Source organism: Theropithecus gelada, chromosome 11 (assembly GCF_003255815.1).
Source record: "Theropithecus gelada isolate Dixy chromosome 11, Tgel_1.0, whole genome shotgun sequence".
Lineage (NCBI taxonomy): Eukaryota > Metazoa > Chordata > Mammalia > Primates > Cercopithecidae > Theropithecus > Theropithecus gelada.
The window spans coordinates 97,348,140-97,374,290 of record NC_037679.1 but is presented as its reverse complement, the minus strand read 5'-3'; the positions used below and the strand labels follow the sequence as shown (position 1 = coordinate 97,374,290).

The following is a 26,151-nucleotide window of genomic DNA, read 5'->3' as shown; positions in this document are numbered from 1 at the left end:
GCCACTTATCCAGAAGTCACTCTGAGCAGCACAGAGGACTTGGCAATAACAATGATGGACGGCACACCCTGCACCCTCCTTTCTATTGTTTATTTGCTATCACCATGCTGCAGACTCAGGTACTCTTTAATTTGCAGATTCTTCCACTCCGTTCATAACAACTACACAAGCCTGAAGGGCAAAAGGGTGAAGGCCTTCACCATCAACAAGAAACCTTTATTGAAGAAGGCAGCACAAAGGAGAATAAGTAGCAGAGAAGCTGAGTAGGTAAGCTTTGAAGTCAAACCAGAGAGGTTCAAACCTTGCCTCTGTCTGGTTGTGTCATTGAGCTCATGGTGGTAGAGGCAAGACATGGTTTGTCTTGAGCTGAATGACCGTGGATAAGTTCCTTGAGTGTACATAAGCCTCAGTGTCTTCATCTGTAAGATGGAGATAATAATAGCACCAACCTCACAAGCTTTGCATGAATATTGAACGACATTAGAAATGCAAAGTGCCTGCCTACATCAAGAACCTAAAAGCTGCCTTTTATTATTGCAGATCTTCTTTGAGTCATGCTTAGTGCTAAGAACTTATTACGTCGCCTCCACCCATACCAGCTGGGTAGGGAGACAGGGCACATATATGAAAAACTATCATTGATAATACAAGGTAGACAACTGTCACACAAATAGCATAAATGCATGTTGTAGAAAATCCAAGGAAGAAATAAACACCAAATTATAAAAAAAAGTAATTAGATTACAGATGGCAGTCCAGAAAGAGCAGGCAATTTTACCAATACTAAAAGCAATTTTTGAAAAAGAAATAAAATCCAAGTCTTCTGGTACATATTGTAGAATTTTTAAAAATAAAACTGTGCCACAATAATATTAAGGAAAATAATCTTAACAACAGCAGTAGTTGGCTGAGTGCAGTGGCTCATACCTATAATCCCAGCACTTTGGGAGGCAAAGGCAGGAAGATTACTTGAGGCTAGGAGTTGGAAACAAGCCAGCCTGGGGGACATAGTGAGGCCATATCTCTACAGAAAAAAAAAATTAGCCAAGCATGGTGGTGTGGCACTGTAGTCCTAGCTGCTCAGGACGCTTAAGTCAGGGGGATTGCTTAAGCCCAGGAGTGTGAGGCTTCAGTAAGCTATGATTGCACCAGCCTGGGTGAAAGAGCAAGACCTTGTTTCTCAATAAGAAACAACAAACAAACAAAGAACCAAAAAAACAGCAGTAGTAATTAACACTTGGAAGTCACCTTTTATGAGCCAGGCATTTTATACACATTATCTTATTAAATCCTCAAATTAACCCCAGGAGGGAAGTACTGTATTTTTCCCTATTTTACAGAAGAGAAAATTGAGGTACAGGAAGATAAGTAACTTGCCCAAAGTCCTACGGCCAGAAAGAGGCTGAACAAGGACTTAAACCCAGGTTTTCAAGCAATCACAATGGAACGTTGAAGGGGAGAGGAGAACAGGGTAAGCAGGAGCCAGGGAAATGACAGGCCAACTCTTAGTAGGGGAAACAGACATTCATGGCAAGTTAACGGGCCACCTCTACTGGAAGAGAAAATTCAAGTAGAGGAGTTAGCAGACACAGAACAGTGTATAAAGCAGATGAAAGAAGGCTCTGAATGCCAATCCAGACAGCAAAGTTTCTCTTTGTCTGTTGTTTGGTTGGGGAGAAGACAGGAACAGAAGACGGGAGTCTGACAATTCTGTAGTTAAGGGGTTTTTTTAGACTCATCTGGTTACAGACAGAGTGAAGAGGAAGAGTCCAGTGGGAGGGAGACCAGTCATTGGCTAACAGCAGCAGCTCTGAGGAAGGATGAGGTGTTTTTCAGGTGTTCCCCAACTTGCCAGGGACACACAGCCACAAATCCACCTCCCAGTCTCACCACAGAGCATCGAGAAACTGATACTGTCTATCCATCTCTCCCTACAGGCTGTAGTACTCTGTGTCCACAGCAGTAGACAAAGTCCTTTGGGAATCATGAAGATTTTTTTCCGTTACCAGACATTTAGATTCATCTGGCTCACCAAGCCACCTGGCCGGCACTTTCACAAAGATCGCCAGCTTTGGATGCCTCTGACTCTTGCTGACTTTGAAGCCATAAATCGCTGTAACAGGCCATTGCCTAAAAACTTTAACTTTGCTGCGGATGTGCTGGACCAGTGGGCCCAAAAGGAGAAGGTATACGATGATGGGCTTCCAGTAGATGCTTGGTGTCCCCTTATCTCTCAGTCTTCCATTTCCTTGTTCTGTGGTCTACCACTTAATTCCAATGCACTCTTTCACTCTCTTGGTTTCCATTGTTTGTTTTCCAATTGTCCTCCCCTCTCCCCAGAAGATCTTAGATCCTCAGCTACAAATGGCTGGGTGGCCCTGAAGCCTTCTCTGTCCCCCATCCCCAGGGTGGTTCCTCACAGAGTTAGGCCTCTTTTCCTTCTCTTCTCCAAGCCCCACGCAACAGTGCTTTGTTTTTAAGTTGGTCACAGGCTTATCCAAAAAGCAGTAAATTGAGTTTTGGTTTTATGAATACAGTTATCATTGGAGTAATTAGGAGAGAATTGGAGGTTGACAAGAATAAAGCAAGCAGCCCTTATGCAATGTTTACAGTGCAGCCTCAGGATGAGTTCTCTGTGTACTGATCCTCACCCCCTGCCAGGCACTGAGCTAAACACTTAACCTAGCAGTGCCTATCAAAATGCACTGCAGGCCCCATGGATGGGAACATGATGTTAGGTACTAGACAGACAAGGTATTAAATAACATTGAATCAATTCTTCCTGTTGAATACATGGAGAAAGCCTTCCTTGAAAACCATTGTGTCTTTAGCACCTAACACTTGCTAAACAGTCTCGAATAAAGACCACAGGTAGAAGCTAATCATCTCTAGATAAAATTTAATGGCATAGTTTTTTTCTTAGCATATTTGTTTTTCAATAACCTATTTTTTAGCAAGTGGTAATAACTGTCCAATAATGGTGCTGATTAAATGTATATTCCTTCTTAGGTAAATGTATACACCTAAAAAGTGAGTCAACGTAGAGAAGTATACAAAATAAAGAATAGTGCAGGTGCAGACAGAGCTGACAGAAACAGTGATACTTAAATGACTAAAGATTGAGAAATACTGACCTATATTATTTCACCAAATCCCCATAACAACCTGGGAGGTTTGCAGATGAGGAACTTGACCTCATAGAAACTAAGTTACTTATCCAAGGCCACACAAAAGAACATAAACCGAGTCCCTGATCTTTACAGAGGTTACATCCATAGGAAAGAGACACATCTGTCATATAATGAATTGGAGTTGTCTGGAGTATGAGCACAACAATGAAGGAACACGGAGAAGTCAGTGGAGAAACAAAGAGAAATCTAAGAAAAGCTCATAGACTAATTGACCTGTCAACAGGGCTTTTAAGGATTTGCCAGCCAGAAAAGATAAAATAAGTTCTCCAGATACGGGAAAGAAGGGGGAGGAATTTTTTCTTTCCAAGTAATACATAAGGCAAAGAGGTTTTGCAGTACAGATGACTCACTTTGTAGAATGAAGGGGAAGAAGTTTCCTCTAGAAGTCAATCAATTGATGCCTCCCTCGACCCTGCTTCTTGTGACTTGTGAAAACCACACCTCAGCCTTAGGGTACAAAGAGATGTTTGGTTCTCAATTAAACTTAGCAGATTCATTCAGGTTATTTGGATGGGACAGAATCTAATTTAAGCAAGAAAGAAATTTATTCAAGTACTATGGGAGAGCTCACAAAATTAGGCTGGACGCTGGAGAGTCCATCTCGATGAGGACAGGAACCAGGACAGTTCTCTGAGGATGCATAAGCACCAACAACCCATAGACAAGTTTTGTACCAACCATTTTCTATCTTTTGATTCCTCTCAGAAAACCAAAAAGTCCAGAGAGAGAAGGTCTGATTGGCTCAACTTTGGTCAAATGCCCACCCACTGCTCAGGGAAGGGTAAAAGCACTCCGAGGGATTCTCTTTTCAAGGCTGTGTTCAATAGGAGAGGAGCAGTGCCCTCAAAGTCGAACTCAGGGTGCTGTTAGCAGAATGCACCAGAGCCGGTGCCAAAGGGGGAAAACAGCAGATGCCCCATGTAAGAGTAATCAGTCATGTAAACCTACTCCTCTCTTTCCCATGTGTCCCCGGTCAGACAGGGGAGAGACCAGCTAACCCAGCCCTGTGGTGGGTGAATGGCAAAGGGGATGAGGTAAAATGGAGCTTCAGAGAACTGGCCTCCTTGTCCCGAAAAGCTGCCAACGTGCTCACCAAGCCCTGTGGCCTGCAGAGGGGAGACCATGTGGCCGTGATTCTGCCGCGAATCCCTGAGTGGTGGCTGGTCAATGTGGCTTGCATACGAACAGGTCAGTGCCAATATTTAACATTCTAAATCACACAGAAACATAGAAAAACTGAAACTCAAGGGTTTTCTGAAATGTTAGCTCTGATTAAAGCTATGTGTACAGAAGACCAAAAAAAAAAAAAAAAAAAAGAGTTAAGGTAATCATGATATAATGATAATAACAATAACACTAAGAGGGAGGTATTAGTGTGATAACCATTTTGCAGAAGAGGAAACCAAGGCTCAGGTTAAGAAGACTGCCAAGGTCAGCTGGGCATGGTGGCTCACGCCTGTAAGTTCAGCACTTTGGGAGGATGAGGCGGGTGGATTACGAGGTCAGGAGTTCGAGACCAGTATGGCCAACATGGTGAAACCCCATCTCTACTAAAAACACAAAAAATTACCCAGGTGTGGTGGTGTGCGCCCGTAATCCCAGCTACTCGGGAGGCTGAGGCAGGAGAATCGCGTGAACCTGGGAGGTGGAGGTTGCAGTGAGCCGAGATCTTGCCATTGCACTCCAGCCTGGGCAACAGTGCAGGACTTTGTCTCAAAAACAAACAAACAAAAGCTTGCCAAAAGTCACAATTAGAAAGCCATTCTAGTCAGTCACAGCTAGAAAGCTATGCAATCGGAATTTAAAAACAAAAGCTCTATAAAAGCAAATTTGGGTACCAACATCTCTTTGCAGTGCTGGATTGTCTAGGACATGTTCATCCAGATCATCCAAAATTTACTTCTCTGGATATATTTGGATTCTCCCTAGCAAAAAAATTACAAGAAGAAGAAAAAGTATTTATACATCAGGACTTGTAAGAATATGATTGGCACTTCCCAGTTGAAAAATCTCTACCTTTTTTTCAGACTAACTAATGTATTCAATGACACACTTTCTCCCAAAGTAGTAATTTATAATTTACCCCAAATAAAAATTCCGACAGGATTTTTTCCACTCTAGGACAGGAGTTGACAAGCCATGGCCTGTTGGTCGGGCACCTATTTACATAAGTGATTTTAATGGAATACAGCCATGCTTATTTATTTATATACTGTCTATGGTTCCCTTTGTTTCACAACAGCAGAAATCCTCATTGAGATGGAGATACTACGGCCCCCAAAGCCTAAAATATTTGCTATCTGGGCCTTTATTGAAAAAGTTTTCCAATTCCTGCTCTAAAACATGACATAAATGTTTATAAGTCAATTAAAAATAAATAAGAATATCAAAGGATAGAATACTGTAAAGAACACAAAGATGTTTGTTGCAATGCTATTAATAATAAAAATTTGGAAACAACTGAATAGAAATGACTGAATTATAATAGGTGAGACTAAGTTTAGTTGAGGTGTGTGTGCATAAGTGATTAAAATTATGGTAACTCAACTTGAAATACTCCTAAAATGATAATTACAAAGATTTCATAATACTGTTGAAAATGATCTTTCTGTCAATATTAAATAAAAACAGCATTATATAAAATTTGTTTATATAAAATTCTTTTTGCATTCACTAAAAACAACCTGCAAATGTTAAACCAATTGTGTGTTGAGAGTAGATTGAAGGTGATTTGTTATAAAAAAATGTAATATTGCTTAACGTAAGTTATGAAATGTATAAAATAATAATGAAAACTAAACACACAGGTTGAATGGCTAACATAAAACACTAAATTAAATGCAAAGCAAGGAGGTGAGATTATATTTTCTAACTCAGAATTATTAAATCTTCAGTGAGAATATTGAAATTGTACTATACCACACAGGAAAATATTTTGGATTTTTGCTGTAAAGTGTATCCAGTAAAGCCTAAGGTATTTGCTATCTGAAATCCACTAGAAGAAAACTTCTCCCAACCCTGAATTTAGCGGTCTACCCATTGAGCACATTCATATCACCAGTCTACCAAGGGTACTAATTATTTGTGAGTCATTAAGAACAAATGGTTTCTAAAATAAATAATCTTAAATTTTTACATTGAGTGAATATTCTAAGGTGTTTTCTTAATCAACTTCCTTATCCTTTTGCATTTATTCACTTTCTCAAGAAGGGATATTTAAAAGCTTTTAAAATATATTTATAAAATAAAATCTTTCTAGCAATTCAACTCCACATTTTTGTCTTTAGCAAGCTTCAGGGAACTCACCAAGAAATAAGTAGTTTGGCTTATAGCACAGGTCTTGGGAGTTTGGGAAATGTATCTTTGAATCTTTTCTATCCTTTGCCACTTACTGACTTTGTGATCCTTGTGCAAGTTATTATTTATATACTGGGATTAATTTTAAGTGAGATACTGGGCACGTAATAAGTGCTCAATAAACAGTAGTGATTATCTGTAATACTTTATTTATATACACTCCACTTCTTCTTCCCAATAATTCACTTTAGAAAGTACAAACTTTTCTCTTTCATCTAATTTGCCCATGTATGTTCTTCCCAGAATGAACTGGTACTTTAAAATCAGACGTCTCCAGTCAGTGTTTAGGATGAAATGAAGAGGTGAGATAAACTAAGCATTGCTAAAGTAGTCTAGGCAAACCTTGATGATGCCAGACCACTGGAATCCATAGAGTTGAGGGCTGGCTCTGCCACTCACCAGTTATGACCAAATCTCATATTCCATCAATGGGCACAACCACATGGACCTACTAGGGTTGCTTAAAACAGTAGTCTCTAGGCATTTTTGATTGTATAATCTATCAATAAAAATATTTAGGATACACATCTTCCCATCTGGGTATAGCTATTTATTTGCTTCTACTGCACTAATAAGACTATGCATATTATAAAACATACAAAAATGAGATAAAAGCATTAAAAGAATTGTAGTTTCCCAATAATTTCTAATTCTTTAAAATTTTTAATTTTAAAAATTAAACAGGAACGGAATCTCATTATGTTGCCCAGGCTGGTCTCAAACTCCTGCGCTCAAGTGGCCCTGCCTTGGCCACCCAATGCACTGGGATTACAGGTGTAAGCCACCATGCCCAGCCAATAATTTTTCAGATTTCTATTTTCATTTCTTAGTCCCAATGGATTGTTGAAAAATTCACTTTGGAGACCACTGTTTTTTTTCTTTCTTTTGTTTGTTTGTTTGAGACAGAGTCTCACTCTATCACTAAGGCTAGAGTACAGTGGTATGATCTCAGCTCACTGCAACTTCCATCTCCAGGGTTCAAGTGATTCTCTAGGCCTCCTGTGTAGCTGGGACTATAGGTGTGCACCACCACACCTGGTAAATTTGTGTATTTTTAGTACAGACGGGGTTTTGCCATGTTGCCCGGGGTGGTCTCGAACTCCCGAGCTTGATTAAGCAATCTACCGGCCTCACCTCCCAAAATGCTGGGATTACAGGTGTGAGCCACCGCACCTGGCAGGAGACCATCAGTTTAGAGAATTGAATGAGAGAGTGCTCATGAAATGTGTTATAAGCTGTAAAGTGCTATTTAAGTGGTACATAATAATGATTCAAACGTGACGTTAAAATGTTACATAGTAATGGCCCACCATTATAATGTCTACTATATTCCAGACACTTGTTGTTGTTATTCCCATTTTACAGATAAGGAAAGAAAGGCACAGAGACATCAAGGTCACAAAGCTTGTAAATTGCAAGGTCAGGATTAGACCCATGGTCTGTCAAACTCTGAAGCTAGTGCTCTAAGGGATCTCTCAGGGATCAGGGTCCTGTGCAATATCCTTGGGGATCCAGGCAGAGGTAGCCAAGGTAACTGAAGAATGGATTGTGATGCTTCTCCTCACCGAGGCACAAAGCCCAAGTCTTCCACAATGGACAGCAGTTCCGTTCAGTGCAGGGCCCTCTGTCCTTCCCAGGGATCGTCTTCATACCAGGAACAATCCAGCTGACAGCAAAAGACATCCTCTACCGGCTGCGAGCATCCAAGGCCAAGTGCATTGTGGCCAGTGAAGAGGTGGCCCCAGTGGTGGAGTCCATTGCATTGGAGTGTCCTGACCTTAAGACAAAACTCCTGGTGTCTCCACAAAGCCGGACTGGGTGGCTCAGCTTCCAGGAGTTATTTCAGTGAGTATTTTTCCCAGCCAATCTACTCTGCTGGCAACACCACAAATTATAGCTACATCGGGGAATCTCTTTGCCTCTAAGGACTCAGGAACACTGTGAATTGATCTGGGCTCTTACTTAGAAAAGAGTTACCTAATAGCTGGGTATGGTGGTTCACACCTGTAATTCCAGCACTTTGGGAGGCTGAGGTGGGCGAATCACTTGAGGTCAGGAGTTCAAGACCAGCCTGGCCAACATGGTGAAACCCTGTCTCTATTAAAAATACAAAAATTAGCTGGGCGTGGTGGTGCCCGCCTATAATCCTAATTACTCAGGGGGCTGAGGCATGAGAATCACTTCAACCTGGGAGGTGGAGGTTGCAGTAAGCCGAGTTTATGCCACTGCACTCCAGCCTAGGCAACAGAGTGAATCTTCGTCTCAAAAAAAAAAAAAAAAAAAGAAAAAAAGAAAAAGAAAAATATTACCTAATAAATGGATTTAAGGGCAGAAGAAAGGGACATAGCTCTGCCTCCACCCTCCTGCTTTCTACTGTGGTCTATGATGAGAATCTTGTGTGATTTGGCCCTTGCTTAAAGCTGGACCACATCTCCTACTACTCTCCCTTTTCTTCCTCAAACATGCCCTACCTCAGCTCCTATTATTTCTTCTGCCTGGAGGGCTCTTCTTATCCCTTTTCATGAGTGGCTCCTTCTTGTCATATTTTGACTCAATATTTTATCCTAAGAAGCTTCCCTTGACCACACTACCTAGAATAGAACTACAAGCCACTCTGTCACATCGTCCTCCTGTTCTCTTCATATCACTCATCATCATCTGAATTATCATGTCCATTTATCTGTTCCTTTATGTAGAGTCTTTTTGCTCCTCTAGAGCAGGGTTTGGTAAACTCAGGCCCAAAGGCCAAATCCGGCCTGCCACCCTTTTTGTTGGTGTTGTTTGCTTGTTTCCGGTTTTTTTTTTTTTTGAGACAGGGTCTCACTTTGTTACCCAGGCTGGAGTACAGTGGTGTGATCTCGGCTCACTGCAACCTCCACCTCTGGGTTCAAGTGATCCTCCCACCTTAGTCTCCTGAGTAGCTGGGATTACAGGCACCGGCCACTATGCCTGGCTCATTTTTGTATTTTTAGTAGAGAAGGAGTTTCACCATGTTTGTCAGACTGATTTCGAACCTCTGACCTCAAAGTGATCCACCTGCCTCAGCCTCCTAAAGTGCTGGGATTACAGGTATGAGCCACTATGCCCAGCTCTGTTTTTGTAAATAAAGTTTTATTGAACTGCATCCATGCTCATTTATTTACATATTGTCTATGTAACAACAGCACAGTGGAGCAGTTACAACAGAAACTGCATGGCCCACAACGCCTGAGATACTTGCTATCTGCTCCTTTACAGAAAAAGTTTGGCAATCCCTGCCCTAAACCATAAGTTGTAAGAAAGCAGAGACTTTGTTTGGTTCATCTTTCTATCTCTAGTTTCTAATGCGTAAATCGTGCTTAATATTTATAAGCGAATGAACAAAAGAGATCACAACTGCAGTTTTCCTCATAAGTAAAATGGCAATAATTATACTGTACTTATCTCAAGTGTTGTTTTGAGGATAACTTAAATGAATATGTGAGAAAGTGTTTTTTAAGCTACAAAAAATGTGTAAAATGTTAATTAATGGTATTATCCTTCAAAGAGGTGTTGAATAGCTTATGTTTAAAAAGAATTCTTCCAGAGAAGTGTATAGAAAGAGAAGACATGTAAACCCTGCTGAATAATAGGGCAGTTTTTCTTGTTAGAATGAAATTTTATCTTACTAATTAATATAAACCAAATACTATTGGCCAATCCCAAAATTCTTTCCCAAGGGCCACACCAGTGAATACTGCTTGTGTCTTTTATAAGCTGTGTAACCTTGGATAAGTCAAGTAACACTGCTGAAACTCTTTATCTTATCCATAAAGTGGAGACTATGATAGTATCTACCTCATGGGTTTGTAGAAGGACCAAATGTGATAAAACATGTAAAATTCTTAGCTGAATGCCTGGCACAGAGTAATTACTCCATAAATATCATAGTAATTATAACGGCTATCATTATTATTTTCAAGTTAACAAAGTCATTCAACAGTGTAGTGATTCCCAAGGTAATGGTATTTATATTATTTGAATATGCATCTCCATTAGTAACATACTTTTTTAACATACCTCCAATACATGTATTTATTTATAAATTATATACATGTACTTTTATGCATTATACAAATATCAAAAATAAAAATTTTAGAGGATGAGTAAAACAGTACTATTGTGCCACTGCACTCTAGCCTGAGTGACAGTGAGACTCTGTCTAAAAAACAAAAAACATATAATTTGCAATTCTTCTTTTTTCTTCTCTACCCCAGTTGCCTTGCACACCCTTTGAGCAGCAAGCACTTCCACTTCGGAGACTTCTGTCCTAAAAATCTTTGCAATAATCTGTTGAGTCCCCAAGAAACCTTAAAGATGCCACAAAATTTACAACAGATAAAGGACTTTAAATTCATGTGGATTTCAAATTGAAATTTGCACACTTTGGGAGTGGTTTTCAAGATGGAAAAAATCCTCATTTTAAACAAATGACTTTGGAGTGTCATACCTCCAAAAAGGCCATGGATTGTTTCTCTAAAAACTAGGGAAGGGATAGCCGTCTCATTGCCAACAGTTGGCTAGTTTTTCAGAAGACTACACATAGCAATAATGTGGGCTAATTTTACATTGCTAGAGTTGATCTTTTATTCAATAAGTACATTTTAAGGCTTCTTGCCCTCCTTCTGCCTCCCAAGTATAGAAGTCCATTAACACTTTCCAGAATATTCATAATGGGATAAGGGAAAAGGTCAAAATTATAAGCCAGATTGATATGTCTCTTTTTCTGTCCTAGTACAAAGGACCCTGTCCTGTGGGGTCCAGGACTCTGGATTCTGACCATGACAGGGTCAAGATGGTGTTCCAAGCACGGGAACAGCATGACCAAAGGATATGGAAGCAAAAAACCAAAAAATACCCTAAGTTGTGCAGGGAATGGACTACAAGCAGTTTGGTTTAGGTAGAGAATAAAATATGGAGTCCAAGTGAAGCCTGGAAGAGCAAACAGGCCAGATTATGGGAGATCTCACATGCCATGCTAAATCTTAAACTTGACCCTGTAAACAAGGGAAGCCATTCATGGGTTTTAAGAAGGGAAGTGCCACGGTCAGGTATGGATTTTAAATAGATTTATCTGGCAGATATGTAGAGGATTAGTTTGAGGAGGAACAAACTGGAATCAGAGAGGCCATTCTGGAGCCTCATCTAGGGCAGAGATAATAAAAAATCTAAATCTGAGCTCTGATGAATAGGATGGAGGAAAGGAAACAAACTAAACAACTTGCAGGACTTGAAGAGTATTGGATGTGGAAGATGAAGGAAGAAGGAGTCAAGGCTGAGCTGCTTTTTGACTTAGGTGATTGGTGGGTAGGTACCATAAGTTGGAGAAAGAGCCAGTAGATGAGGTTAACATAACAAGTTTAGAGTTGGACATACAAGATTGAAGGGTCTGTGAACATTCAAATGTCTAGCAGGTAGTAGATACATGAGTCTCAGGGACAAGAGGCAAAGATACAAAGCAAGAAGTTATTAGTATATAATTAGCTCTGAAATCTGGAAAGGCATAACTCAGAACTCAGGTATTCAAGGAAAGGAAGTCAGATAATGAAATCACTGCTTGAAAATCTTCCTGTCACTCACAGGTTGTGATGCTTTTTCTTTTAGATAGATAGATAGATAGATAGATAGATAGATAGATAGATAGATGGATGGATGGATAGATGAAAGATGGATAAGTAGATAGGTAGGTAGGTAGACAGGTAGGTAGACAGATGGATGGATAAATAGATAGATGAAAGATAGGTAGGTAGATAGATGATAGACAGAGATAGATAGATGACAGATAGATAAGATAGATAGATGCCTTCTATCAAAAGGTTCCGTACTGTCCATCTGAATTATCACCATCTGAATTATCATGTCCATTCATCTGTTCCCTTATGGATTGAGAAATGTTTAAACATAAGAGATCTCCCCATAGGTATTAGATTCTGTGAAGTAATGCCCTTCTCTAGGCCAACACATATCAACTTCACTCTATACATACATTGAAAAGAAAATCAATATAGTTGAATGAATGATCTTTTTCTATTTTAAGGGGAGGAAGCAAGTTACCAAGAAAACCATGTTAATATTTTATGAAACTATTTTTAAATAATCCTCACTGTTGGCTGGGGACGGTGGCTCATGCCTGTAATCCCAGCACTTTGGGATCCCAAGGCAGGCAGATCACATAAGGTCAGGAGTTCGAGACCAGTCTGGCCAACATGGTGAAACCTCATCTCTACTAAAAATACAAAAATATAGCTGGGCATGGTGGCACATGCCTGTAGTCTCAGCTAATAGGAGACTGAGGTGGGAAGATTGCTTGAACCTGGGAGGTGGAGGCTGCAGTGAGCCAAGATTATGCCACTGCACTCCAGCTTGCGTGACAGAGTAAAAGTCTGTCTCAAAAAAAAAAAAATCCTCACTGTTTTTACTGTTTCAATGACAATGTCACTTATTCACCATCAAGATGAACTAAAACAGCATCCTTAACCCTGTTCCCTTCAACCAGAGAAATTAAAAATATGATACACCAGCCAGGTGTGGTGCTTCTCGCCTGTAATCCCAGCATTTTGAGAGGCTGAGGCGGGTGGATCACCTGAGATCAGGAGTTTGAGACCAGTCTGGCCAACATGGTGACACCCCATCTGTACTAAAAATATAAAAATTGGCTGGGTGTGGTGGTGCATTGTCTGTAGTCTCAGCTACTTGGGAGGCTGAGGCAGGAGAATTGCTTGAATCTGGGAGGTGGAGGTTGTAGTGAGGCGAGATCATGACACTGCACTCCAGCCTGGGCGACAGAGTGAAACTCCATTTCAAAATATAAATAAACAAATAAAATAAAAATATGATGCACCAGTCTCAAAAATTCTCGGATACTGTACCAGTTATCCATCACTGAGTAACAAATCATCCCAGCACTTAGTGGTGTAAACAGTAGTTATTTTATTTGCTCATGAGTCCATGGGTCAGAAATTCACATAGGGCTCAGCAGAGGCAGCTGGTCTCTGCTCCAAATCAGCCTGACTGGGACTCGAGTATCCAAAGTGGGTTCACCTTTAAGTCAGGCTGGCTGCCAGCTGAAGCACCTCAGTTTTCCTGCACATAGCCTCTCCCTCCAGCAGGACAGTCTAAACATCTTTATATGGTGGCTAAGGTACCCCACAGGGAAAATGAAAACTATGAATCTTCTTGAGGCCTAAGCTGAGAAGTCCCAGAACCTGTGCCACAGTGTATTAATGAAAAAACGTCATGAGACCACCCCAGATTCAAAGAGAGAGGACATAAGCTCTGCCCTACAATGAGGGAATGACATACAAGGATGATTTGTTACTCAGTGATGGATAACTAATACAATATCTAAGAATTTGTGTACAGGGACGGAAGGAATCATGGAGCTATCTTTGCAGACAATCTTACACAGAGATTGTTATCAGTTTGGTGAATTCAGTGGGTCAATGAAATTAACATGGACACAGATTTATTCATCTTCCTATCACGCCACTCTCAGTATAAATCCAAGATGGCCAGGGTAGCTCCAGACATCCTGTACTTGCACAACAATACCCAAAGGCCATAAAACAGGATGGGCTGGGGAAGAAGGCTGCATCTTTTCCTCATGACTCTTTTTAGAACAAGAAAACATATGCCATTAAAGCCTTACATCTCATTGTCCATAACTGCATCATGTGTCCAATCTTCAACCAAAGGAATGACTGTGACTGGCTTAGATTAATCAAGATTTGCCTGTAGGAGCTATACAGGGACAGTCTCCCCTGAAGCACTTAATTGCCTGATACTTGAACAGAATCAGTTCTATGAGTGCAAGGAAGAAGGAGACAGCTATTTGGTAAGCAACTAGCTGCATCTGCCACAGATATCAAAGATACTGAAAAAAAATTATTTAAAAGTTTGATCCAAATGCCAAAAGATCTTCCTTTAAATAATAAAAACCCCTGAAACATTAATAGCAATGTATGAAGATTCAATGCTGATTTTTAAAAACTCACAGACTTTTTAAAAACACACTTGGAAAAAAAAGTTACGATCCATAAAATGCATGTCTTTTGTTATTAATATTGAAAGTTATCTTGGCTATTTCTTTACCCTATACGGAGATGAAGCTTAAAAAAAGAACTGGGCTGTTAAATCTTAGCACTGATATTCAAAATCCCGCTAAGATTTCTTGAGGAATTCCTCTCAGGAAAGCTTTGGATTAGGTTCAGTTCTGTTAACTATCTTCTGGTAGCAAGAGGGCATAAGTAATTGAGCAGAAGAAATATCAGAGTTAAACTGGTCTGCCATCTTCCACCACCATCTTGGGGTCCATATTTTGCAGATTCGCCTCTGAAGAGCACAGCTGTGTGGAAACAGGAAGTCAAGAACCAATGACCATTTATTTCACCAGTGGGACCACAGGCTCTCCTAAAATGGCCCAGCACTCTCAGAGCAGCCTCGGCATTGGGTTAACCCTCTGCGGAAGGTAGGGAAGAAAATTCAGTTTGTTTTTGGTGAACTCCCCAAAGCTGCCAATATGTGTATCCAACTAACTAACTGATACTTCTCGTTGAATTGCTGTAAGATATTGCCAATATAATAGCTACAAAACAGAACTCTTGCTGGCCCTGCCCAACCCAGCTCAGTAAATGGCAGCATCTAACCAGCTGATCAAGCAAGAACTTAAGAATTGACTGCAATTAATCCTTTAACAGCATGTCTGGCTCCCTGTTCTCATTGCCAGGAAGGGCTACCCAGAAAGGTCTTCCTAAAAGAGAGGCTGTCCTACAATTGTCACATTATCCCATTTTATTTTCCTCATAGCATTTATGCTACTTGAAATAATGATATTTATTAATACACTTAACTCACTTGATTGTATATTTATTCACTATCTGTCACCCTAAAATAAGAGCAGAGATTTGGTCTACCTTGCTCACTGCTGTAGAACAGCGCCTAGAACATTCCAGCTTAACAAGTATTTGTTGCATCAATGGACAAACTCAAAAAATCATGCCACACCCAGCCTCTCACTGTACTCTCAGACCACCTGGGATTCTGAAAATGCCCTTAAGAAGAGTAGAAGTAGAATCTATCACCTTGCCTGGGGCTTCTTTTGACCCTTCTCTGTAGCCCTTAAGATTTTGGGGCAAAGTCACCCCTGAAAGATACCAGTTTGTAATTTTTGTTTCTTTACTTTTGGTCTGTTTTGTTGCTTCTTCATATCGTTTAGGTATTGGCTGGACTTGAAGTCCTCAGATATCATATGGAATATGTCTGACACGGGCTGGGTCAAGGCCGCCATTGGCAGTGTGTTTTCTTCCTGGCTTCGTGGAGCCTGTGTTTTTGTGCATCAAATGGCACAGTTTGACACTGACATCTTCCTAGACGTAAGTCAAGTCCTTCAGCTAGATAGATCTTTAGAGTTCCTCCTTGTTTCCCGTAAAATCATGAAGAAATTATTCCTCAGAATATGAGGCTTCTTGGGCTTCTGGAAATCATTTCTTTATACAAAGCAAAGTCTCAAGGGTCTTGGCTTTTGAAATGTATTTGACAGAATGGAGGGGGAATAACTGCAGCACTCTTAGGCAGGAAATCCGGACTGCTGCTTCAAATAGCTTAGGATTTGCTAGTGTTGCTCAATCTGTAGCTACTTAAGAAACTGGTTCTAAATAACAGATTAGGAGTCTGAAGTCTAAACAAATACTTCATTTCTGATTCAGTGAAATAAAGATAATAGCTGATAAACCGGAACTCTTGTGTGGAGTGGACATTAAAAGTGGGGGTGCCTTTCTCCCAGAGCAGCTCTTCTTATTCTCCCCCAGCCTATACTTCCCACTTTGTTAGTTCTCAGAACCCAGTACTCTGTTGGAAACCGGGCATGCATGCCCTGCCTTCTCAGCCGAGGACAGCTAGATTGAGATATCAGATAACTCCAGTTTCTTTAGACTTTAGAAAAATGTGATTAGGGCCAATTATTTTTCAACCATGACAAATTTATTAAGTTTAACAAAATACATATTATTACATACAAACTACACTGGTGTGTGAATAAAAGCTCTTCACCTGTTATTTTGCTAACTGGTCTGACAAGATGGTTTAAGGCAGCAGTCTGCAACCTTTTTGGTACCAGGGACTGGTTTCGTGGAAGACAATTTTTCCATGGAGACTGGGGGGAGTGGGGAGATAATTTCAGGATGATTCAAGTGCATTACATTTATTGTGTGCTTTATTTTTATTACTATTAAATTGTAATGTATAATGAAATAATTATACAAGTCACCATAATGTAGAATGAGTGGAAGCCCTTAGATTGTTTTCCTGCAACTAGACAGTCCCATCTAGGGGTGATTGGAGATAGTGACAGATCATCAGGCATTAGATTCTCTTAAGGAGCACACAACCTAGATCCCTCACGAGCACAGTTCACAATAGGGTTCAGACTCCTATGAGAAATCTAATGCCACTACTGACCTGACAGGAGGTGGAGCTCAGGCGCTAATGCGGGCAATGGGAGTGGCTATAAATACAGATGAAGCAGGTGTAATCCCAGCACTTTGGGAGGCTGGGGGGGGGGGGTGGTGGATCACGAGGTCAGGAGTTCAAGACCAGCCTGGCCAAGATAGTAAAACCCCTTCTCTACTAAAAACACAAATAATTAGTCAGGTGTGGTGGTGGGCGCCTGTAATCCCAGCTACTCAGGAGGCTGAGGCAGAGAATTGCTTGAACCCGGGAGGCGGAGGTTGCAGTGAGCTGAGATCATACTACTGCACTCCAGCCTGGGTGACAGAGCAAGATTCAGTCTCAAAGGAAAAGAAAAGAAAAAAAAAATACAGATGAAGCTTCGCTCTGTTGCCATACCACTCACCTCCTGCTGTGTGGCCCAGTTCCTGATAGGCCACAAACAGAAACCAGTCTGTCCTGTGGGTTGGGGATCCCTGGTTAAAAGGTCTTAACATAAATGTATGCTAACATAAGAACTGGGATCTCTCCATCAGGTTTACAAAGTGCCCTAAAGTTGGTAAGTTAACTTTGCAGTTTCAAAACCTATGTTTTTAAAATAAGAATATTTTTATTTTACAAAAATCGTGTGTGTATTTTAAGTGCTATAAAAACCTTTATAGATGTATGCTATTTTTAGGTGTATACATTAAACTTTATAAAAATAATTAGAATCTACGGAGCAGATACACACAGTAGAAATGTTTACTTACTGATCAAACGTTATACTTTATCTGTGACAATCCAGGTAGCCCAGATATACATTTTGAGAGCCTTCTCCCAAATACTTAAGTTTAATGCAAATTGTCAATACATTGAGGGACATAGTGGAACTTCTCTAGAAGAAGGAGCTCTAAAACAGTATTTCTCTAGATTTAAGACGCCTAGGCCATATCTTATTTAAGAAACCAGAGGCATAATGAACTCAGCAAATTTTTAAAAATTAAGAAAAGGCCTAAAAAAATGCTTGTTTCTACATTTATTCAACTTACTCAAAAAGACTAATATATTTTATAGGAATGGAGCTGGAAAGGTCCCAGTAGGTTTGCTTATACATCCATAGTCAATACTATCTATGAATATATGGGCAGGAGGTTACAAGATTACACTATAAAAGGTAACTTGCAGCCCTGAGGAAGAATAAACCAGTTCATACTTTGGGTTGTTCTCAAATTCAGTAATTCACTTGTTGAATTAGATTGTGTATGTCTGTTACTGTGATATTAATATATATACATTCTTTTCAGTAATTGGAAATTCCCAACAGATATACACTCACTAGTGACAAGTAATAAATATTTGTTTTCTTATTCCTAGTAGTGACCATGGGATGGGCACATATTAATGGAGGAAAATAACAGGGTGTAGAATAACAGCTCTAGTCATGGCCTTTGATTGACCACTTCTGACATCTGTGTCTTTCTCCATCATCCAGACGCTTACCACTTATCCCATCACGACCCTGTGCAGTCCTCCCACTGTGTACCGGATGCTTGTGCGAAAAGACCTTAAGAGGTACTTGGGCAGAAATCTCCATTTGAACCACAACCAATAGCTACCATCCAGGATCACAGATCTCCCTTTTTCAGCTTAGGACAGCTGAGGCTTTGTCAGTCTTACCACCACTGACATTGTGAACCGAATAATTCTATTGTTGGGAGACTGTCATATGCATTACAGAATAATGAGCAGCATCCCAAGACTCTATTTGATGCCAGTGGCATGTCGTCCTCCCCATTTGTGAAAATCAAAAATGTCCCTAGACACCGCCTAATGTCTCCTGGGGGGCAAAACTGTCCCCTAGTCTAAGAACCACTGGAATATCTTCTAGGACAACTGGACATTTTTCCAGGGACAATCAGACCTCTATAGTCCCAGAACTCCCACTCAAAAAAAATTATCCTCTAGTTCTACTCTTTTAGAAACACTGTGATTTAGAATCAGCCCTCAAAAAAGAAAGAAAGAAAAGTGCATTTATATTGCTTTGAAGAAAAGCTAACAAAGTTTATGACTTGAAGGTCATATTCAATTTAGCCAAACCATATGAACACCCAGCAGAGTTGCAATGTAGATTTGTTTAATTCAAACTCAGTACATGAGGAGAGAAAGGAAGAGAGGAGCAAATTCAGTAGCATAGGCTTGTCCATCCTCCTTTGCCACCAAAGTGTGGTTGCCCAAGAGGGAAAGTGCTATGCGAGACAGAATAAAGCAAATATGAATCTTCTCTTTTCCTAATCAGTGTCAACTCCTTTGCTCCTATGTCACGGCCTTTGAAACACGAGCATCTTGTTCACGTTTTAAGAGTAATTCAGGGACTATTCAATGATTATTTTGAATGCATATGATTTGTATTCTACCCCCACTCTCTGGCCCATTTGGGGCCTCAGCGTATGAGAAGCAGGCTGTTCCAGGCTTTCTTACTTGTGTCCAGTAAGGCTAGTGGTTAAAAGCTAAGCTCCAAAGTCAAACAGGCAGGGCCCTGCTACTTACTAATCATGTGGCCTTGGACACTCAAGATAACCTTGCTAAGCCTCCATCAACTCCATCTTTAAGAGAGGATTAAGAGCCCCCTCATAAGGTAGTGGTGAGAATTTAATGTAAGTGACATGCTTGGTGAGATCACCCTGAGAAGTGGGAGGTGCCTGGTAGAGTTTCATGAGTATCAACTCAGTCCTTTATTACATGGGAGGCTCTGGGCAAGTTCTTTAACCTCTCTGAGCCTCAGTGTCCTCATGCGTATATAGGGGTTGAGAGAAGTCTAAGAATGCTTCTAAAGCCCTTACGACATAGCGACTACTCAATCAATATTAGCTGTTATATCATGTGGCTCGTAATAAACACTCGGTATCATTAATAGCATTTTCTCCTGCCATTTTACATCTTTAGTAGCTAAGTTCTCCTCCATCTGCTAAAATGAAAGCTCTCAGGAATTTTTGTTATAATCACTAATGTGCCCCCATATACCTAGAACAATGTCTGGCAATATGGCAGGTGTCAACAAGTATTTATTGAATGAACTTTTCTAAGACTTGCCTCTCCCAGCTGCTACGCTTGCTGCTTGAATGTCCTCATTGTCTTGCAGTGAAAGCACTCAGGTTCCTCTTGAAAAGACCCATGCAACTCTGTCTCTCCAGGTATAAATTCAAGAGTCTGCGGCACTGCTTGACGGGAGGGGAGCCACTCAACCCAGAAGTGCTGGAGCAGTGGAGGACGCAAACTGGGCTGGAGCTATATGAGGGCTATGGACAGACGGAAGTGGTATATCTAGCGGGCATCTATGTTTAGCATATGAGGGGGCCTTTCTGCCCCAGGTTTGCCAACTGAGACCCTGCAGTGCCTCCCTCCCACTCTAAATTTGTATAGAGTTTCCCAGGATACCTCACCTTGCCAGTAGTTACCAAAACTTGCAGATTGCTCAATTAGGTTTTGCTGAAGGGGAATGATGATTATTCCATCATTCCTACCTCCCCCTTTTGCAGGAGAAACCTCAGAGGCATTAGGGGGTGGGTGAGGTTCAGAACTGAGCAGCTCATCTTTCCATTGTGCTGGGAATAATCCTCTGAGAGCGTCCATGGGAAGCTGATTCTCAGGTGCACTTAATGGAGTCTAAGGAGTGGTTTTCAAAGTGTGGCCCTCAAACCAAGCAACATCAATATCATCTGGGTAGATTTGGTAGAAATGCCAAATTCTTAGACCCCACTCCACACCTAATGAATCAGAAACTCTAGGATAAGGCCCATCAATTTGTGTTTCAACAATGCTCCAGAATCTCAAATTTGATTCTAATGCACACCTAAGTTTGAGAACTACTGGTCTCAAATAATATATTTCGGAAGGTGTGCCTGCATGCCAGGAAAATCAGTCAAAATCAAATCTTAATTTTCATTGCCATGATATAGTTTCAGAAAAGGAACTTTTGTATACTTATACAAAGCTTGTCCTCTCAATAGGGAATAATTTGTGCCAATCAGAAAGGCCAAGAAATCAAACCAGGTTCAATGGGGAAAGGAATGCTGCCCTATGATGTCCAGGTAGGTTGAGAAAATATCTGACTGGTTCAATAAAGGAGAGAGAACGTGTTCCTTTTCTGCTATTCATTGTACAACTATTCACAAGCTGCTTTCATTTTGTGAAAAGAAAATTTTAAGAACATCACTTGTTTATTTCATTCCAGATTATAGATGAAAATGGCAATGTTCTACCACCTGGCAAAGAAGGGGAAATTGCCCTCAGACTGAAGTCTACATGGCCCTTCTGTTTCTTCTCTGAATACGTGGTATGAGGACAGAAAGTGCTGGTCATGCCTTAAATACAGACTTGGGTTCAAATTTCATTTCCACCATGCCTTGCTATGTAACCTTGGGCAAGTAACAAAATCTTTCATCCACCGTAAAATGGGGAGGCTATCATCTATCACCCAAGAGTACTGTAAAGATGAAATTCCAAATGTAAGAAACTGGTTGCAGTGGTTATCCTCAGAAAGGAAAACTGGACAGGCTGGAATGAGGATGCAGTTGGGGGGTGCTAGAGGTAGAAGAGGGGCTTTTAATTATACTCTTTAGGACCTTTTGTATTTTACACTAGGAACTATCTTTTAAAAAAATTTAATTTCCAGCCAGGCACAGTGGCTCATGGCTATAATTTCAGCACTTTAGGAGGCCAAGGTGGGAGGGTGGCTTGAGCCCAAGAGTTCAAGACCAGCCTGGGCAACACAGTGAGACCCCATCTCTACAAAAACATAATATAATTAGTCAGGTGTTGTGGCACATGCCTGTGGCCCCAGCTACTCAGGAGGCTAAGGTGAAAGGATCATTAGAGCCCAGGAGGTCGAGGCTGCAGTAAGCCACTGCACTCCAGCCTAGGCAATGGAGAGAGACTCTGTCTCAAAAAAAAAAAAAAAAAAAAAAAATTCCTTTAGAAGTAGGATGTGTAATGTACTAGTAACTTAATGAGTGCCATACCCATCTCTGTTCTGACCAGACTAATCCCCAAATGTCATCCTTGGTTCCTAGGACAATCCACAGAAAACTGCTGCCACGATAAGAGGAGATTTTTATGTTACTGGAGACAGAGGAGTGATGGACAGTGATGGGTATTTCTGGTTTGTCGGCAGAGCTGATGATGTCATTATATCCTCTGGGTTTGTACCTTTTCCACTCTGAAGAGGTAACAATTTGACAGGGAGGGAGATCTCTTACTTGGAGGATGTGGTGGTCAAAAACTTCTTTTCCTCTTCAGGTACCGTATTGGGCCATTTGAAGTGGAGAGTGCACTCATTGAGCACCCAGCAGTTGTTGAATCGGCTGTTGTCAGTAGTCCAGATCAAATCCGAAGAGAGGTAGATGAATGTCATTCATTAAAGAAACAACTTCATGTTTTCAAGTTCTGTCCATTTGACCACTGTAAAGGCTGAACCAAGAGTGGTCAATCTATTAATTCTCATTATGAAGCATGCATTTGGCCAAAATATAAATCAGGCAACCAACTTTACAATAAGTTGTGTCCCAAAGAGGCGGTATTAGAATTCTTTTGATGGCAAGTGACAGAAACACAAATCAAACTGCCTTAAAAGAAAAATAAAGGCATTTGGCTCATATGAGTGACAAGTACTTAAGTACAGCCACATCCAAGGGTTCACGTGAGGTTGGCAAGATTTAGCTTCTCTTCACTTTTGACTCTGCTGTTCTTTATTATGGCTCCATTTGATCAGATTCTTCCTACTTGATATCAACCAACTCCAGACGTATACACCTTAGCAACCCTCCACCCCTTCAGGGAAGGATACAGCTCTGCTTTCAGTTGTTTCAAGTAACACTTAAGACTTCATTTGCCTACCTTAGATCATATCTCTAACCAATGTGGTTCAGAGACTGGTATATGCTAATTGGTCAGCCTTGGATCATATGTCTATCCTTGGAAGTAGGTGTTGGTGTCAGTCCCACCAGACAGAAGTTAGGGTAACACTCCATAGGAAAATTAGTTACTAAAAAGGAGGAACAGATACTGCATAAGCAAAAGCCACAGATTTCACTGAATGGAAAGCTGTCATGGAATTCAGAATATATTTTCTCACAGAAACAAGACAAATAGAAAACTGTGGGCACGGTGGCTCATGCCTGTAATCCCAGCACTTTGGGAGGCCGAGGTGGGTGGATCACTTGAGGTCAGGAGTTCGAGACCAGCCTGACCAACACGGTGAAACCCTGTCTCTACTAAAAATACAAAAATTAGCCAGGTGTGGTGGCGGGTACCTGTAATCTCAGCTACATAGGAGGCCGAGGCAGGAGAACTGCTTGAACCTGGGAGGCAATAGTTGCAGTGAGCCACGATTGCACCACTGTACTCCAGCCTGGGCAACAGAGAGAGACTCCGTCTCAAAAAAAACAGAAAGAAAGAAAAAGAAAATTGTGGCCAGGTTCCCAAACAATCTCATGAGCCTATTTAGGGCCTAAGGAAACGGAACTCTGGGAATGACAGTAATAGCCTTAATTCTAGGAGGAAGCCTTATTTTCATAATTTGTTTTCCTCATGGAAATTTCCTACGGACATAGCAAGTGACAAAATTTCAAAACAGTTTGTCAGCATCATTCCACATCTGTACCTCCCTCTCACACACCAGTTAGCCTCTGTAGTGACACTGTGGATCCCATACTCTTACCTCCTGTACCCACTCTACTCTCCATCTACTCCATTCTCAAAAATAGTTTCTTCCTGCCACCATGTTCTTATTCTCTCAATATAAATGATTTCAGCTGAACCGAAGTAACCACGAATTAGAATCAATGTATGAACAATAAATGATATAAATTATGCTTACTAACCTCAGTAATTATCTAATTGGTGGGTTTTAAACAGTATTTCAAAGAGAAGCAAACAATATGAGTCAAAAAAGACCTCACAGAGATAGATCGATCCTTCCTGAGAGGTTTTGATTTTTGGCTTTGTTTTTTGGAGATGGAGACTTGCTCTGTCACCCAAGCTGGAGTGCCGTGGTGCAGTTATAGCTCACTGTAACCTCTCAATCTGCTGGGCTCATTCGATCCTCCTGCCTCAGGCTCTTGAGTTGCTAGTACTACAGCTGTGCACCGCTGCACCCTGGCTAATGTTTTTTTAAAAAGTCTTTGTAGAGATGGGGGTCTCACCATGTTGACCAGGCTGGTTTCAAACTCCAGGGCTGAAGCTATCCTTCTACCTCGGCCTCCCAAAGTCTTGGGGGTTATAGGTGTAAGCCACCATGCTCAACCCCTTCCTGAGGTTTGATCTCCCAGGATACACAGCCCTTCCTCCACTGGGACCCTCCAAACTCCTTTGAAACCACATGTTCTCTAGGAGCTCCATTTGTCCCCCTCCTACATGCTTCTAATGGTACCGGTTTAATGGAGTAAGTGGTCATCCATAAACCAAGGACTGCCCGTATAATAAATAGGATCAGTCTGATTGCAATGTTAAATACATGCGTGATCTGTAAATAGAACTTAACTTTCTTGAACCACTGCACTCCTCACACTCATGCACCATTTACCTGAAAATATTCTGAAAAACATCACTTTGCAATTGTATCCAAGCTTTGTTCAGAGGTAACCTCTGGCATTTGTAGTCATCACACGAACTGTTGTTAACAAGTAGTAAGCAACTGCATTCAGCATTGGCTGCAAATCCTTGACATGTCTGAAAAACAGATGAGCAAGATAAATTAACTTTTCTGTTGCAGGTGGTGAAAGCTTTTGTTGTCTTAGCTGCACCCTTTAAGTCCTACAACCCAGAGAAATTAACTCTTGAGCTTCAGGATCATGTGAAAAAATCAACTGCACCTTATAAATATCCAAGAAAGGCAAGTACTTTGCCCAAAAGTTAAGTTTGGATGTTACCAAACTAGGGTCTAAGCTAGAATTAGATTTTACTGGATTTTGACTTTATAGTAGCTCATTATATAGGTAGATGACTCTTTTCAATTTGTTTAACCATAAGAATTTTGCTTTAAAATGTTTTATATTAGAACGGTATAAGTGAATTATAAACCAGAACCTTTAATCAACTCTGCAATACTGAATCACTACTAAGAGTCTTTCTAGGACTAATTAGTCCCATTCTGTATGAGAACAACACAGTGGCAAAGAATTGCCAAGTGCCTTGTTTTTAGGGACAGCCCTTGATTCATCTATCTCACTACTCTTATCCCTAATACCCCTATAAATTCAAAGTACATGCCTTGAAGTATCAAGTAACCTCAGTTAATGTTCAGAAGAAGATGGTATCCAAAGAAACTATGGAATCTTTCCTGAAACCTTCTTCAAAGAAGGATTTAAAAACAACACTATATAAATACATGAAGATGGCCCTGTAGTTTCCTTCTAACTGTGGAACTGGTTGATAATTACTGATCCGCTGCATGAGATTTCTATTTCATTTGGCATCATTTCAGTCAAAAAGCAGTTAAACCTAAAAACTACTCACATTTCCTCCATTAAATTCACTAAATCAGTAATCGTTGACTTTCAGAAAGACTATTTGGGGGCATTTTAAAATACACTAGTCTTATTTTGAGAGAAGAGAACAAAAGGAGGATTTTTGTGGTCAAGTCAGGGCAGAAGGGAAAACTGTATATACTCCAAATTATATACTCCAAATTACCCCTAAAACTCTTCCTCAAAACCTCCAGGATCCAGCTCTGAAAAGACAAGAACTGTTCTTTTTGTGTTTAGCTGTGATCTCCGTTTCTTGGGAAGAGTGGAGGCCTAGGACTTATTTGAACTAGGGGAAAGAAATGGGGTAAAGGGACTATGACTTTCTTCTGGCAAAGCATTTCAGTGAATTTGCACTAAAAATCCATCAGATGGAGCTACACTGTCACCCTTCCTATATAAACAGACCAGTTTCTGGTGTCCATGAAATTCAATGAGCTTAGGCTAAGATAATCTCGACTTTAAAATTCAGTCAGAGTTTCATGCAAGCTCTCTCCCATTGCACTGACAATTGGAAGGATAAGTGTCTCATAATGTTTTTTTCTGTCAATTAGGTGGAATTTGTTGAAGAACTCCCAAAGACAATCACTGGGAAAATCAAACGCAACGTTTTAAGAGACCAAGAATGGGGACGAAGATAG

At 40.6% G+C, this 26,151-nt stretch overlaps 1 protein-coding gene across 1 annotated transcript; it reads left to right on the top strand.

Annotated features, from left to right (window-relative positions):
• The first annotated feature begins 1,985 nt into the window (after positions 1-1,985).
• ACSM4 (acyl-CoA synthetase medium chain family member 4) lies at positions 1,986-26,151 on the top strand. Its single transcript, XM_025403184.1, has 13 exons — positions 1,986-2,186; positions 4,169-4,379; positions 8,186-8,393; positions 14,890-15,033; positions 15,781-15,937; positions 18,484-18,563; positions 20,183-20,306; positions 20,999-21,079; positions 21,223-21,324; positions 22,061-22,188; positions 22,287-22,386; positions 24,760-24,879; positions 26,065-26,151. Exons 1-13 carry the CDS (start codon positions 1,986-1,988, stop codon positions 26,149-26,151), a joined length of 1,743 nt encoding a protein of 580 aa, XP_025258969.1.

Coding starts and splice junctions, on each gene's coding strand:
- ACSM4 (XM_025403184.1), top strand. CDS start 1,986: ATGAAGATTTTTTTCCGTTACCAGACATTTAGATTCATCTGGCTCACC. Junction 18,564..20,182: donor GTGCGAAAAGACCTTAAGAG/GTACTTGGGCAG, acceptor CTGTCTCTCCAG/GTATAAATTCAAGAGTCTGC. Junction 20,307..20,998: donor GCTATGGACAGACGGAAGTG/GTATATCTAGCG, acceptor TCCTCTCAATAG/GGAATAATTTGTGCCAATCA.